This window comes from Rhagoletis pomonella, unplaced genomic scaffold, assembly GCF_013731165.1.
Source record: "Rhagoletis pomonella isolate Grant_MI unplaced genomic scaffold, Rhpom_1.0 Rhpom_scaffold_00013, whole genome shotgun sequence".
Lineage (NCBI taxonomy): Eukaryota > Metazoa > Arthropoda > Insecta > Diptera > Tephritidae > Rhagoletis > Rhagoletis pomonella.
The window spans coordinates 1,009,407-1,022,162 of NW_023458567.1; the positions used below are offsets into that span (position 1 = coordinate 1,009,407).

General features: G+C 37.5%; 1 protein-coding gene across 16 annotated transcripts in view; it reads right to left on the bottom strand.

Annotated features, from left to right (window-relative positions):
* LOC118748447 (basement membrane-specific heparan sulfate proteoglycan core protein) overlaps window positions 1-12,756 on the bottom strand; it is a 219,569-nt gene that overhangs the window by 36,651 nt on the left and 170,162 nt on the right. For 11 of the 16 annotated variants that reach the window (XM_036482885.1, XM_036482876.1, XM_036482887.1 and 8 more), the window contains 4 exons: window positions 7,216-7,692; window positions 6,468-6,613; window positions 6,113-6,206; window positions 1,078-1,254 (listed from right to left, as the gene is read on the bottom strand). The exons of 2 other annotated variants lie outside the window; for them this stretch is intronic. In XM_036482885.1, the coding sequence (XP_036338778.1) occupies window positions 1,078-1,254; window positions 6,113-6,206; window positions 6,468-6,613; window positions 7,216-7,692 (894 nt within the window). The remainder of the gene's footprint in view (window positions 1-1,077; window positions 1,255-6,112; window positions 6,207-6,467; window positions 6,614-7,215; window positions 7,693-12,756) is intronic. 3 more of the 16 variants (XM_036482882.1, XM_036482883.1, XM_036482886.1) reach the window with 3 other exon arrangements.

Below are 12,756 nucleotides of genomic sequence, written 5' to 3' on the forward strand. Positions count from 1 at the left end.
TGAATTTACTGCCAAGTTCGCGAGAAGAAGCTTTCTTCTTGGAGAGAGCAAGTTAGTTAGCAACTAAAGCTTTTTCAAGCTTGCTTTAGAATTTAAATGCGGTATAAAAGCTCCGTCCTGTCGTCATTGATGTACATTTATTTATGCAGCTCAAAAAAACTTCGTGACTATAAAGTGGCCAGCTCTCATTTACGAAAGCTCTTTAGGATATGAGTTCCTAAAGCCCTGAAAAGCTTTTTAAAATATTCGAACTTTTGTTCTGTTTTGTTTTTGCAAATGCTTGACTTTTTATTATTAAAGCTGCGTTGACAGCGAATTCTATTTGGAAACTCTATCTGAAAGCTCGAAACACAAGCTTATCCGAAATTTAATCAAATCTCTTGTAAATAACTCAGGTAGACTTAGGTATAATTTCATTGCAAATTAAATTTTTATTTAAAAAAAAAGTTTTAATAAATGTCTAACATTTGCCCTTTAACTTATCGCTGGAGAATTTAAAGCCTCAAGTAGCTTCAGATAAGTTATGTTCGAAACTTTGCCGGAAGGCAAAGCTTTTATAAGCTTTCCAAAGATCTTATATGGATCTATGGATCCTCTAGCTAGCCGCCACCATTTTTGAAAAAGAAAATTTTGGTTGATCGAGAAATAATGATTATGAGATTTTTAAAACTGTACAATATTTATTTAAGAATACCCGTGAAAGCCAAGGTTTTAAATAGATTTTTAGCTGAAAGTCAAAACATAGTTTTTTTGTTCTGAAGAAATTTGGAAGCCCTTTGGGTGGCAAGTGTTTTTAGGAGATTTTAAAAGCTCACGAGAGACAATCAATGTAGTGGGCAAAATGAAAAATTTCAAATTTATTTGGAAGAATACGGGAATTAGGTTCCACTTCGGTTAGGGGGGAGGGGGTGGCGAAATTGGGGGCAAATATAATAGCCGTATCCAAAAAAAAAGACAATTAATTAGGTAATTTCGCAAAAGTTCTAAAGAATTAGTAGAGCTTTGGAAGCTTAGGTGCATAGCAATTTTGACTATTAAATTTTTTCGAGATAGTCACTTTTAAAGCCACTTCTTTACCATCGCAATCGCGTTCGTCGAACTCGTCGTCGCAGTCGACTTTGCCGTCACATTGCAGACTCCAGTCGACGCAGGTGCCGTTGCAGCGGAATTGCAGTGGCGGGCAGTCGATCCTCGTTGGTTTTGTTGGCGCCGGCGCTGGCGGTCGTGGTGGTGGTCGCGCATTGCCCGGTCGTGCTGTTCCATGGCGGTATTATCAACAAATATTTCAACAATTTTACAGATGAATTGGTAGTGGTGGTTGTTATTCGATGTGTGTGCGTTGCGTTTGCATAAATCGAATGAAATTGTTTTACGAGTACAAGAAAAATTGTTGTGCAATAATTGATTTGTAAAATAAGAAACGGAGAGGAAAATATTGAGACTAAAACCTACTACGTACGTGTAACTAAATTAATTGACAAGCTAATGGATATAGCGAAATGGATGCCCATTAAAATTGCAGGAATCGCATGCAAAGCAAAAACTTGTTTGGACAAGCAAGCGGAAAGAAGAGGCGGGGAGTCATTAGCTTATAGAATTTGTATACATTCTTTTGTAAGAAATTCAAACTATACTATTGCCAAGAAGAAACGCCGGAAATAGCTTTTACAAAAACTAAACTTAAAAAGCTTGTTTCTTTTCGCTGTACCAAAATACCGAGTGGGGTTTTCTGACCCAGGTGGCGAGGAGTCACTCACGCTGAACACTTACCGCAGTTTAGCTCATCGCTGGCATCGACGCAATCGGCCTGGCCGTTGCATCGCAGTTTAGGCAAAATGCATTCGCCAGTGTTGCAGCTGCACGACAGTTACAAAAGTAACATTTTTTGTTGTCACAATTGGCATGTAGCCGTGTATGTAATTGTGTTGATGAGATGGTTTTCAAGTTGTGTGGTGAATGTGTTGATGTGATGTGATGTATTTTTTCGTAAGAGTTATGGTATGTGGTGTTGTGACGGTGATGTGGCGCGTTTAAAAGACGTTGAGATGTTGAAAAATTTAAAATTGTTTACGAAACTTATTTTTATTTTCAGGCGCTGGCATGCAATATTTCATGGATTTACTGAGTTAGGTAAGATCTCTTCAACGAATTTTGGTGAAAGCTTATGTGAAAGCTTGTCGTAATGGTGAAAGCTCGCGATTAAGTCAACTTAAAAGGTTATATGGGAACTTTGTGTGAGATTTTGGGTGAAGACACTTGCGAAAGCTCATCTTAAGTGCGAAAGTTTTTCTTTTTTGTCTGAATCAGACTACATGCCGTTCATTGTACAGTGTGTGAAAGTACACAAGTAAATAAATGTAAATTAGCTTTTAAAGGGAATCGGTAAAGCTTATACAACCTCAATTTACGAAATCTATAAAGGTAGCTATGAGGTTTCCTATTTCAATTGGAACTTTTTCAAAACCGAAATTTTTCACAACTTTCTTCTACTATTTATTACATTTTTTTGATTTTGTGGAAGCTTAAAATATATGTAAAAAAAACATTCTCGGATGCTTTAATTTTTATGGTTATAAAGTGTGACTAGAGACTGGACTGCATATTTTATGAAATGAATGAATGAATATTTTGGTGAAAGCTCTGATAAATATAGAGGTTAACGATTTTCAAGCTCTTGAAAGATTTAAGTGCTTTTAAGTAGAAGACGGTCATTATGCGAAAGCTCCCTATGTATTTTTCAGCGAAATCCATGAAATATTGCAGCGCATTAATTAAAATCAAACGCTTACAGAAAAGCATTATCGCGGCAGTGAGTGCAATTTTGCTCGTCGGTTCCATCATTGCAATTGGCAACACCGTTACATTGTTGATCGCGGAGTATGCAATAATTCTGATCGCATTCGAATTCGTTGTCATGGCAATGCTCTGTGAAGGTATGAATGAATGCAATTTTGTTAAGAATGAAAATGAAGAAAATAATAAAACTAAAATAAAAATTATTACTATGGGTCTGTTAATAAAAAAATGCATGCTTTTTGGGAGGATGGGAACTTTAAAAATGTTTGCACTCAAATTCATAAAAAATTAAGAAGACTTAAAATGCGTTATAAATTGACAACTTTTATGAAAATGTCACTTGATAAAGTTTTTAAAATCTACTTAACTTTTTATGTATAAGGCCATCATTTTGTATAAGCTTTATGTGAATATTTACAAAAAAACTTAACTTGATCAAAAAAGAAAAAAATAGTACGAATTTTATGAGTTTAAAGTTGAAGTTGAATTCGAAATTTGAGTTTTAGTGGATTAAATTATGTACTTTTTTGCAACGATTATTTTGAGTGGCGTAAATAATACCCACTAAAGCCAATGATTGTCACTCGAGTCGGGTAAAAGTTGTTGTTATTTTGAATTCAAACTAATTAGAGTCAAACACTAGACATTGAAATTTTTTAATATTTTTTCCTTCTCTTTTTGGTGAGTAGTTAAATGTGCTCATTGTTTTCACAGTGCATGGTAGTCGAAATTCTCCAGCTTGTGTAGACCTATGGAGCTTTACCTGTAAACGGCGGGCAATCGTATTCATCAGTCTCATCATTGCAATCCGGATAACCGTCGCAGCGCTTATCGATCGGTATGCACTGCGAGTAGTCGCATTCGAATTCATAAATATCGCATTCGCTGAGCGCTGGATCCGGTTCGAAATCTGACGCGCGGCAAAACAAAACCGAGAGCGAGTCGCAGAATAATGTTGTGGTGTGTTTCATGTGTGACGGTGTGCGAGTGTGATAATTGATATGAAAAAAGATATGTATGCGAAGAGATAAAAAAATTACTGAAAACATGCTTTTCTTAGTTTTTTTTTTTTTGTTTAAGAGAGAAAGGAAGCGAAAACACTTCCGATCAGTTTAGCGTTGGGCTCGGGGCTTTGGTGCATTGTGGCCTTAAACCACTTTCAGAAAAGAACCAATCATTTGTGCTGTTGGGTCTAATGCCTGATTTTTGCATAAAATGCTGGGTTAAGCGTTAATTTTTCTTTTTACAAAAATTGGTATACATTTTTTTTCGGTTAGGGTTCAATTTTGTAGTTAGAAAATTTGGAAAAGTCAGATTATACCGTAATTTGCATCATCGTAATTCAACGGGCAATTTATTTCATCGGAACCATCAACGCAATCGGTAATGCCGTTACAACGCTTGTAGCCCGAAATGCAGATATCATCGGCGCATTGATATTGAAAGCTTAGGCATTCATTGGCAATGCGCGTCTTATTATACTTAGCATGAAAATCTATAATAAATGAATGAGTAAAACAAAATGAGTAGTGAAATGGAAAAAGAGTGAAAAGATGTTAATGAGTTATGGTGACATGAAGGATAACAACCACACATATGAAAGTGAAACAATAAAGAGCGAGCCAGTGAGCATACGAGTGAGTAAGTGAATGAGTGAGCGAGTCAAGCAGCGGAGGAGTGAGTGTATGAGCGAGTGCGGGCATAAATTAGTGAGTATACGAGCAAGTGATTGAACTTAGTGGCGGTACGAATATCTGTGGTGTGAAAGTGAGCAAATAAAGTGTGTAGTTGAGTTATTGCAAAGTGATACAATACATACAAAATTTTACAACCGTGGAATAGAGACTAAAATTCAGCAAGAAGTTGATGAGGATTAAATAAAGGGAAAGAGGATAAAAAATAAAATATCCCGTGTCTGTACGGAGAGGTTATAAGGTAATCGCCAGCAGGATTCAAAGGCGAATAAAATGGTTCAGGGGCTTTTTCGCCAGCGGCTTTTAAAATTTAACTGCCCCTTAAATAAATTTTTTGAGAACAAAATTTGTGTTTAAGGGCAGATACATTTTAAAAGCTACTTGAGAAAACGGCCTTTACTTGCATAAACCAGGGACCGAAAACAACAGTTTTTTTTATTTCGATGCTATATAAGCCTGGGCCAAAATATTGTCGTACAAGAAAGTTACCAATGTTCACTTGATCCCAACTAAACTTGGCAAAATTTTGTTTAAGGCCGGAATAAAAGTCCTTCCTAATTATAAACAAACCCCTTATCCAAATTTAACAAATTTGGTATCAAATGCAAGCGGAATGAAATAGACAAATAGAAAAATTTAAACAAAGGTTGCCAACTATTTATATACATTTTTTATAATTTAATACAAAAGTAATTCATATACCTGACTCAAGATTTGTTGTATGGTAATTAGAAAACATTTTTAATTAGAATATTTTTTAAATGGGTTTGATGTTTGTTTAGATATTTCAGTTTGAAAGCTTTCATTTGATACCAAATATGTTTAATTTGGCTAAGCAGTTGGTTTATTATAAAGAAACGACTCTTGTTTCGACCTAAAAAAGTATTTGGCCAAGCTTAACTGTTATTACTGGACTAAAAAAATAAAAGTTCGGGAATATTTTTTAATGACTTTTATTATAAAAGTTTTAAAAGTCCGGTTCCCTGGCTTAAACTTATAGGTATATGTACATATGTATGCCGAAAATACTGACGAAGAATTTTTCAGTTATATAGATCAGACAAAGTGAAGAATATCAAAAACTTGGATATCATTCTATTTGATTAGCATGTAAACTAATCTCCTGGATCCGGATAAATATAAAATATATTTTTGGATAAAAATCAAAACAGGTGATGCACCATATTCGGATACAGTAGATAATTTTACACATTAACATTATCGCTTAAAAGTTAAATAAAGTTATAATTTTTTACTTCAGTGTTAATAAACTAGATTAGTTCGTTTGTTAAATCAAATTTAGGTATTTGTGAGTATATACTGAAAAAATTAACATTTAATTGACTATGTAAGGTCAATTCACTACTAAGTTCTAGTTTGGGGACAAAGTACACTGCCTAAAATACTTTGGTTTATAGTAATACAGTAATCATTCATGCGCATGCAAACTAAAATTTTCATACAATAATATTAAAAATTATTTTAAAATTCTCAATAAACATACATCATATATACATACATACATATGTATGTACACTAAAGAAAATAACAAAAATGCAAATTGTGCGCATGCGCAACGCATGCCATGTTATTTACTTCTGTATATCATTAAAAATACTTACGGCAAATACTCTCATCGCTGCCATCCTTGCACTGCCGTTTGCCATCGCAGACCTGCGTTTTTGGTATGCAACCGCCGCCGCGCAAACATTTCCACTACATGCATTCAATAACAGTTCATTATAAATAATGCATGCCAAATTTTTGTAAAAGTTTAAATTTTCACTTAATGGCGCTAATGTTTGCTCAATGCACGTGCGCGCGTTTCTTGCCAGCTTGAGCTAGCGCTCTCACTCATACTCAATCTCACTGACTCACGCATGCGTTAAACTGCATGAGGGAGCGAGCAAGAGAGAGAGAGAGAGAGAGAGAGAGTATGAGGCAGAGCGCGCGCTCATCCAATCACATTCAACTTACCTTGTCGCTGCTGCAGGTGCACAAATTGTAGTCTTCGTCTTCGCGGCGCGTACAATCGGCAGTGCCGTCGCAAACGCTCTCGATCGGTATGCAATCGCCATTTTGGCACGTAAATTCAATATTTTCGAGGCAAGTGTTGTTGTAGCCTGTGAGTAGTGCGAGTAGTGATGGTGTGTTGAGTGGATTTCAAGAAATTTTATGAGTGAAACGGTATGTGCGGAGCGTAAAAATGAGAAAAAATGTACGATTGAATGATGTGTTTTGGAAAATAAAAAAAAAAGAAATGGTTAAAAAGAAAACTGAAGCAGCTCGAATTGCTGCTGAGCTTTAACTTCAACTAATGAACTCTAAGATTTTAAAGTCTTAATATCCCTGCGTTTTAAGTAAATTTTGTAAGTGTAGTGAGTATGTTTGCATGTGGTAGTGTAATTGCTGTGTTGCGTGTGTGTGCGCGTATTATTGCGTAGAGCGCGTGCGTTTTGAGTGCCACATTGACGCGACAAGCGGAGCAGCCTAAAACAGATTTGCTAAAGCGATCGCTTCATGTTTGAGAGTGCTACCGCGCGCTCGCGCAACTCCTACAGGCGTACACTCAAAAAAATGCATGCAAAATTTAGTAAAATGCACATTTTCTACAAAAAAATCGCTATTTTACGCAATTTTGTGCACTGCAAGCTTCTGTGGAATTTTAAAATAGAGTTCTCTTCACCAAATTTCCGCCACCCATAAAATAGCACAAAAAACCTACTGGGCGCTACAGTGCTAACAACGTGCGTCGGCGTTGCGATCCACCGGCTGCGCGTTGTCGTCGTCCTCGCCGTTGTCGCTGGCGCTGCTGTCGTGGCAGCTGTGGTGCGCCACCAAGGCAACACCTGCGCAGCCTGCGTCGTGCGTACGAGGTTCGAAGGTGGCGCTGTGGTGCGCCGCTTACTGGCATTGTACTGATCGCAGCTATACTCGTCCGTCATGTCGTTGCAGTGGTAAAAGCCATCACAGCGCAGATGTAACGGTATGCAAACGTTGTTGCCGCACTTGAATTGCTGATCGTTGCAGGGATTCCGTGCGTTCGCCTTCTGGTACATATTCGAATGGAAGAGGTAGTACTCCTGCGCGTCCAGTCCCTCCAGCGTGGGACCCTCTGTGGTCGGTGGCTTTCGTTCGTGTGGCGCGTATTCGCGTATTATTTCATCCTCATCGAATATGTTGCGTTCAATGTCCTCTACCTCTACGCGTCACAATCGCATGCAACCCCGAAAAGGGCATACAAAGGTAAAGCGGGTTTCAAAGTAGGTGTAACGAGTAGTTTTTGTTTTGACATGCGGGAGCATTGTAAATCCACAACCGAAAGTGTGCCGAATAAATTCAGTTTTTACCAATTTTGAAGTGAAGAGTTTGCCAGTGTTGCAATTTTGGTAGCAGTTAGTAGTAGTAGAATTGGGTTTATATTTTGTGTTTTTTTTTGCACCGTAACCGCAAAAATTTTGATTTTGTTTGTAACCAAAGAAAAAGAAAAATCATAAAAAAATTAGATTCAAATTGCTTTTTCAACAAAAAAATACTAAATGTTTACTACTTTGCGGACAGCGACAGTGACGACTACGGTACTGGTATAGGTTCTTTGACAAAGGTACTTTTAATTGCACAACAATACATTTCCAAAGCGAGCAGCAGCAGCGGCTTACCAAAGCGACACTTATTCTAATATTTGCTTTTAATTTTTTTTCTACATTGCAGATACCGAAAATAGTACTTATATTATATTTAGTAGAAGTTACCAACACCTTTTAGATACAATGTTTTGGGTAAAAACAGTATGCAAAAAAAATACTTGATCTAGGTCTCGGCTTAGGGTTTTACCTTTTTCGTGTCCAAGGTCCCTACTTCTAATCAACTGAAATTCAAAACTATATAGCCGAACTGTCATGGAGAAACGTGCGAGGAAAAGTATTAACAAGCCTAGCACAAGAAAAGTCGCTCAATCCATCATCTTCCTACTTTCGAAACTTATAAAAACGGACTAAAGAGTGTCCTTGATATCAGCTTTTATTGGTCGCCTAGTATAAGATCTTTTCGTTTCAAAGTCAGAGGCAGGTAGTCAAAAAAACCTAAGACGCCTTAGGACATGCCGATAAATCGGAATGCCCCCGAACTCAAAAGGTAGATAGACAATTAAGTATAAAAGCAGAAGAGAGATGCTCCGACAGCTGAGCGGTTATTTGACGAGCTCTGAAGAGAAATTAAATTCGCTGGGCTCTTTTTGGGACGAGCAAACGAGCTTTTCCGACAGGGTCGGACCAAAGTTAGAGGGGAGTTAGCTGAGTCGGATTGAGCTGAGATGTGAAGAGGTGGTTGATGTCGCGGGGGAGTCTTGACATGCCGAACAGTCATTGGGGATATTGGGGTCGAATCTGGATAAGTAGTTGTTGAGACGGCTCCAATAACCTGACCAAAATTGGGCAGAGTAGCGCGGGTCTCTTGTCGTAGTCAAAGCTCAGTGTCATTGGTCGAAATTGGTGGGAGGTGGTGACCGACTCTCTATCAACGCTGTTCATCCATCGTCGGTACGTCTTAGGGTCGAAAAGATGCCTCTGGCGGAGGCTATATTCGTCTTGTTGCATAGTATCGATTTTGACCTTAGAGATGGGATTTTAGAATATAAGCTAACTACTTCGATAGACAAAAGCCCATTTATTTTAGAACATTCAACCAAGAATAAATAAGCGTATACATACATAGATAGATATAGCATTAGTAAGAAGCACTTTTTCATTTGAAAAAAAATTAGACAAAATAAAATATCTTTATTTTACACTTTCGGCCATCACCAAAAAATTTGAATAAAATAAATAAAATAAAAATACCATCACCAAGCTTCCCAAATTCTTGTGGAAACAAACTGGCAAAAATAGCACTTACCACAGTCCTTTTCATCTGAATAATCAACACAATCATAGATATTATCGCATAACTCACGCATCGGTATGCACTGACCATTGTCGCATTGGAATTCATTGTAACTGCAGCCAGACTCACCACCTTATGGCGAAATGCGAGCCCAGCAGAAGTTTGCGAAGTATAAGCGCAGGATTGTATTTCGGGTTTACATTGATAACAATTGGACGTAGTTTATTGGCAAATGGTTGATGGATGGATTGGTAGGAAAAATAATTGAAAGGGATAATTAGTAAAAGAAAAAAATGAAAATGCACGAAAACGAAGATGATGAAGGAGTGATGATGATGGACGAGAGAAGTGAAAGGTAAAGGAAGTAATCAACGACACTGCGTAAAATGTGAGGAGCAACAGACTTCAATGGCCGAGAAAGACGACTAGGAAATGAGCGGGTTCACAGAAATAAAATTGTGAGAGGAGTCAGCAGACATTTCAGCGGAAAATGTTTATGAAAAGGGAGAAAAATTCGAAAGCCCAAACATCAAAATTGGCCGAAAGCGATGGGCCCCACGAAAAGCTCGTTTGTGAGCCGCACAGTCCCTTACAAATAGCTACATTTTGTTAAATTGCATCTAGTACTTCAAGTATGACCGCCACTCCACTGGCCACAGCATTGTCTGAAATTTCTAGCTCTCTGAGTCGAATTCTTTTCTTACTTCGATCTCCGTCGATTGCGACCGAAAAAAACATCTTTGGGTTGTTGGCCCAAACCAAGCCTGGCTGGGCTTTGTGAATCGCGACGAGTAGTGCTTAGGTTTGAGATTATGTATACATATCTCGGATTACGTGTTTAAGAAAAAACTTGAGCTGAGATTTTAATTAAATATTCTTGACATTTTCTGCCCTGAAATCATTATATTTCACTCAATCGCGTCTGATCTTTTGGCAGCATTTATTTAAATAGCAAGTAAACAGGTGTCTAATTCTGTATTTATTATTTTATTTATAAACCAAATGGGCGAAACGGAAACAGGCGCGACTTGTCAGGCATACGAAAGCGCGCGCAAAATTCCTGGAAATGTTTTAAGTGACACAAAAACGTCAAAGGCGCGTCTCAGCTGTCAGTTGGGCGACTGCACGCGAGTGGAATATTTTTTTTTTTTTAAGCAGATACATAAAATCCAAATGAAATAAAATATAGAGCAAAATTTGTTGTTGGACAGCTGATTAATTAACATACATAGAAGACGATAGCAAAGCTGATTGCATAACTGCAAGTACATACTTACATACATATTTTGCAAAGCAGGGGGAAAAATGCAAATCTCAGCAAAATGAAAGTTCTGCAAGTGAAACATGAAGCGCGCGAACCAAAGTAGGGACAGTAGGCAGTAGGTGAGAGGGACGGGCGAAAAAAATTAAAATGTCATTCAAATAGGTAGACAAACGAAGAGAATAAAAACTCATGAATGTATGAATGGAGATAAAGAGGAGGCACAGATATTAAGAAGGCTGGCGCCAAGTAGAACAGCAAAGGGCTCGAAAAAAAACCGAGTATGTACTATGCTAAAATATGCATTTTCAAGAGCAGCATAAAAATCGCGGTCTTCATTTTTGCATGTTCATATGTGTTGTATGTGTATGTTTGCTAACTGAGTTTTGCAATGTTAATTTTCAAATCAACGCCACAAGCAGCAATGAAAATGTCACAAACGCATGCAACAACTGTTGCTGCTGGTCGCGAATTCCAACTCATTCACTCTTACATAAATGTACAGTTGTCCACGAAATAATAGGAGTGCTATGTTTTGACCAGTTTTGGTAATTTTTCTTTTGTTTATTTGATGTTTATTATTTTTTTATAAAAGCCTAGCAGCTTATACAACAAACACCATATAAATCCACATTTCAAACTATGTACAAAAATCATAAAAAATTGCAAAATTTTCAGCAAAAATTGGTATGCAGTTTTATGGCTCATCAAATTTCAGTGATGGTAAAGTGCAGGTTTCAAGTAGGTAAAAACCTGGTTGATTTTTGAAAATTTTTAATTTTTAATCAGCTTGAAAGCTGCACTTCACACTACTACAATTTTATGGGCTACAAAACTGCATTCCAACTGCATAAATATTCGGTTTAAAAAGTTTGAAATTTTGAGAATTTTTTCAAATTCTTGTACAAAGTTTAAAATTTGAATTTATAAGGTGTTTGTTGTATAACCAGCTGGACTTTTATAAAAAATAATAAACAAAAGAAAAATTGCTAAAACTGGTCAAAACAACGCACTACTATTATTTTGTGGACAACTGTACATACATATGCGCTAGTTTGTGTATATCTATCTAAGCTAGTGTAAGTGAACTGAGCATGTGTTGGCCGGCGGCGCGCATTTTTTAAAGCGACTGAGCAAAGAAAAAAATAAACAAAAAATCTTTTGCCGCGCGCCGCCGCAAGCTGACAGTCAAATTGCCAGCAATGACAATGACGAGAAAAATGGCGAGCCATCAACCGACGAGCAAGAGAGAACAAAAGCAAGTTGCCACGATGCCGTGTTGCGTGTAGGCGAAAGGGGCAAAGGATTGGGCGGGAAGTTTTGGGTTGCACAAGTTCTACAATTAAATTCATTTGCAACTCTGGTAAGGCCTACTTTTACCTTTCATAAATTGTGTAACTTTAAATTCTTGTATACCTTAAATTTAAAAAAATGGTAAGTACCCAAAAAAATAGTTCTCGAAAATCGCGCAGAGCTTAAAATTCCTAAAGCCACCTCAAAACATTCTGTAAAATCCAAAATGCTTTCAATAGTAATGAATTTTGCTCACCATTGCAATTTCGCTCGTCCGAAACATCGTTGGGGCAATCAATGTTGCCATTGCAGCGCAGATCTTTGGGCAGGCAAGTGCCATCGTCGCACATCCAACGGTCGTAGAGGCAAGCTGGGCAACAATTCCAATACAAAAATCAGCAAAAAATTTGATAAACATGCAGAAATTAGACAACATTAATACAAGCGAGAGGAAGAGGGAGCAACTGATTTTCCAAAACTCCGAACTCAAAAATTAAGTGAAACTGAAACATTGGAACCCAAAGCAATGCATTGGCAACCTACGACAGCCTTCCTCATCGGCGCGATCGTTTGGGCAGTCTGTTGTTCCATCACAGCGATGCACGATTGATATGCAGGAAAGATCGTGGCAGGTGAATTTGCCTTTTGGGCAAAAGTAGCGCAGCTGCGGTACAACTGAGCGCAAGCATAAATCCAAAGGTAGCATTAGTTTTTGGTAATAAATCCATAAAAAAAAAAACAAATAAACAAGAGCCGAAAACAAAACAAATACCGAGTAAGAAGAGAGCAGAATAAAGTGTTTGGGAGAGAAAAGATAAAAAGAGCAAAAGT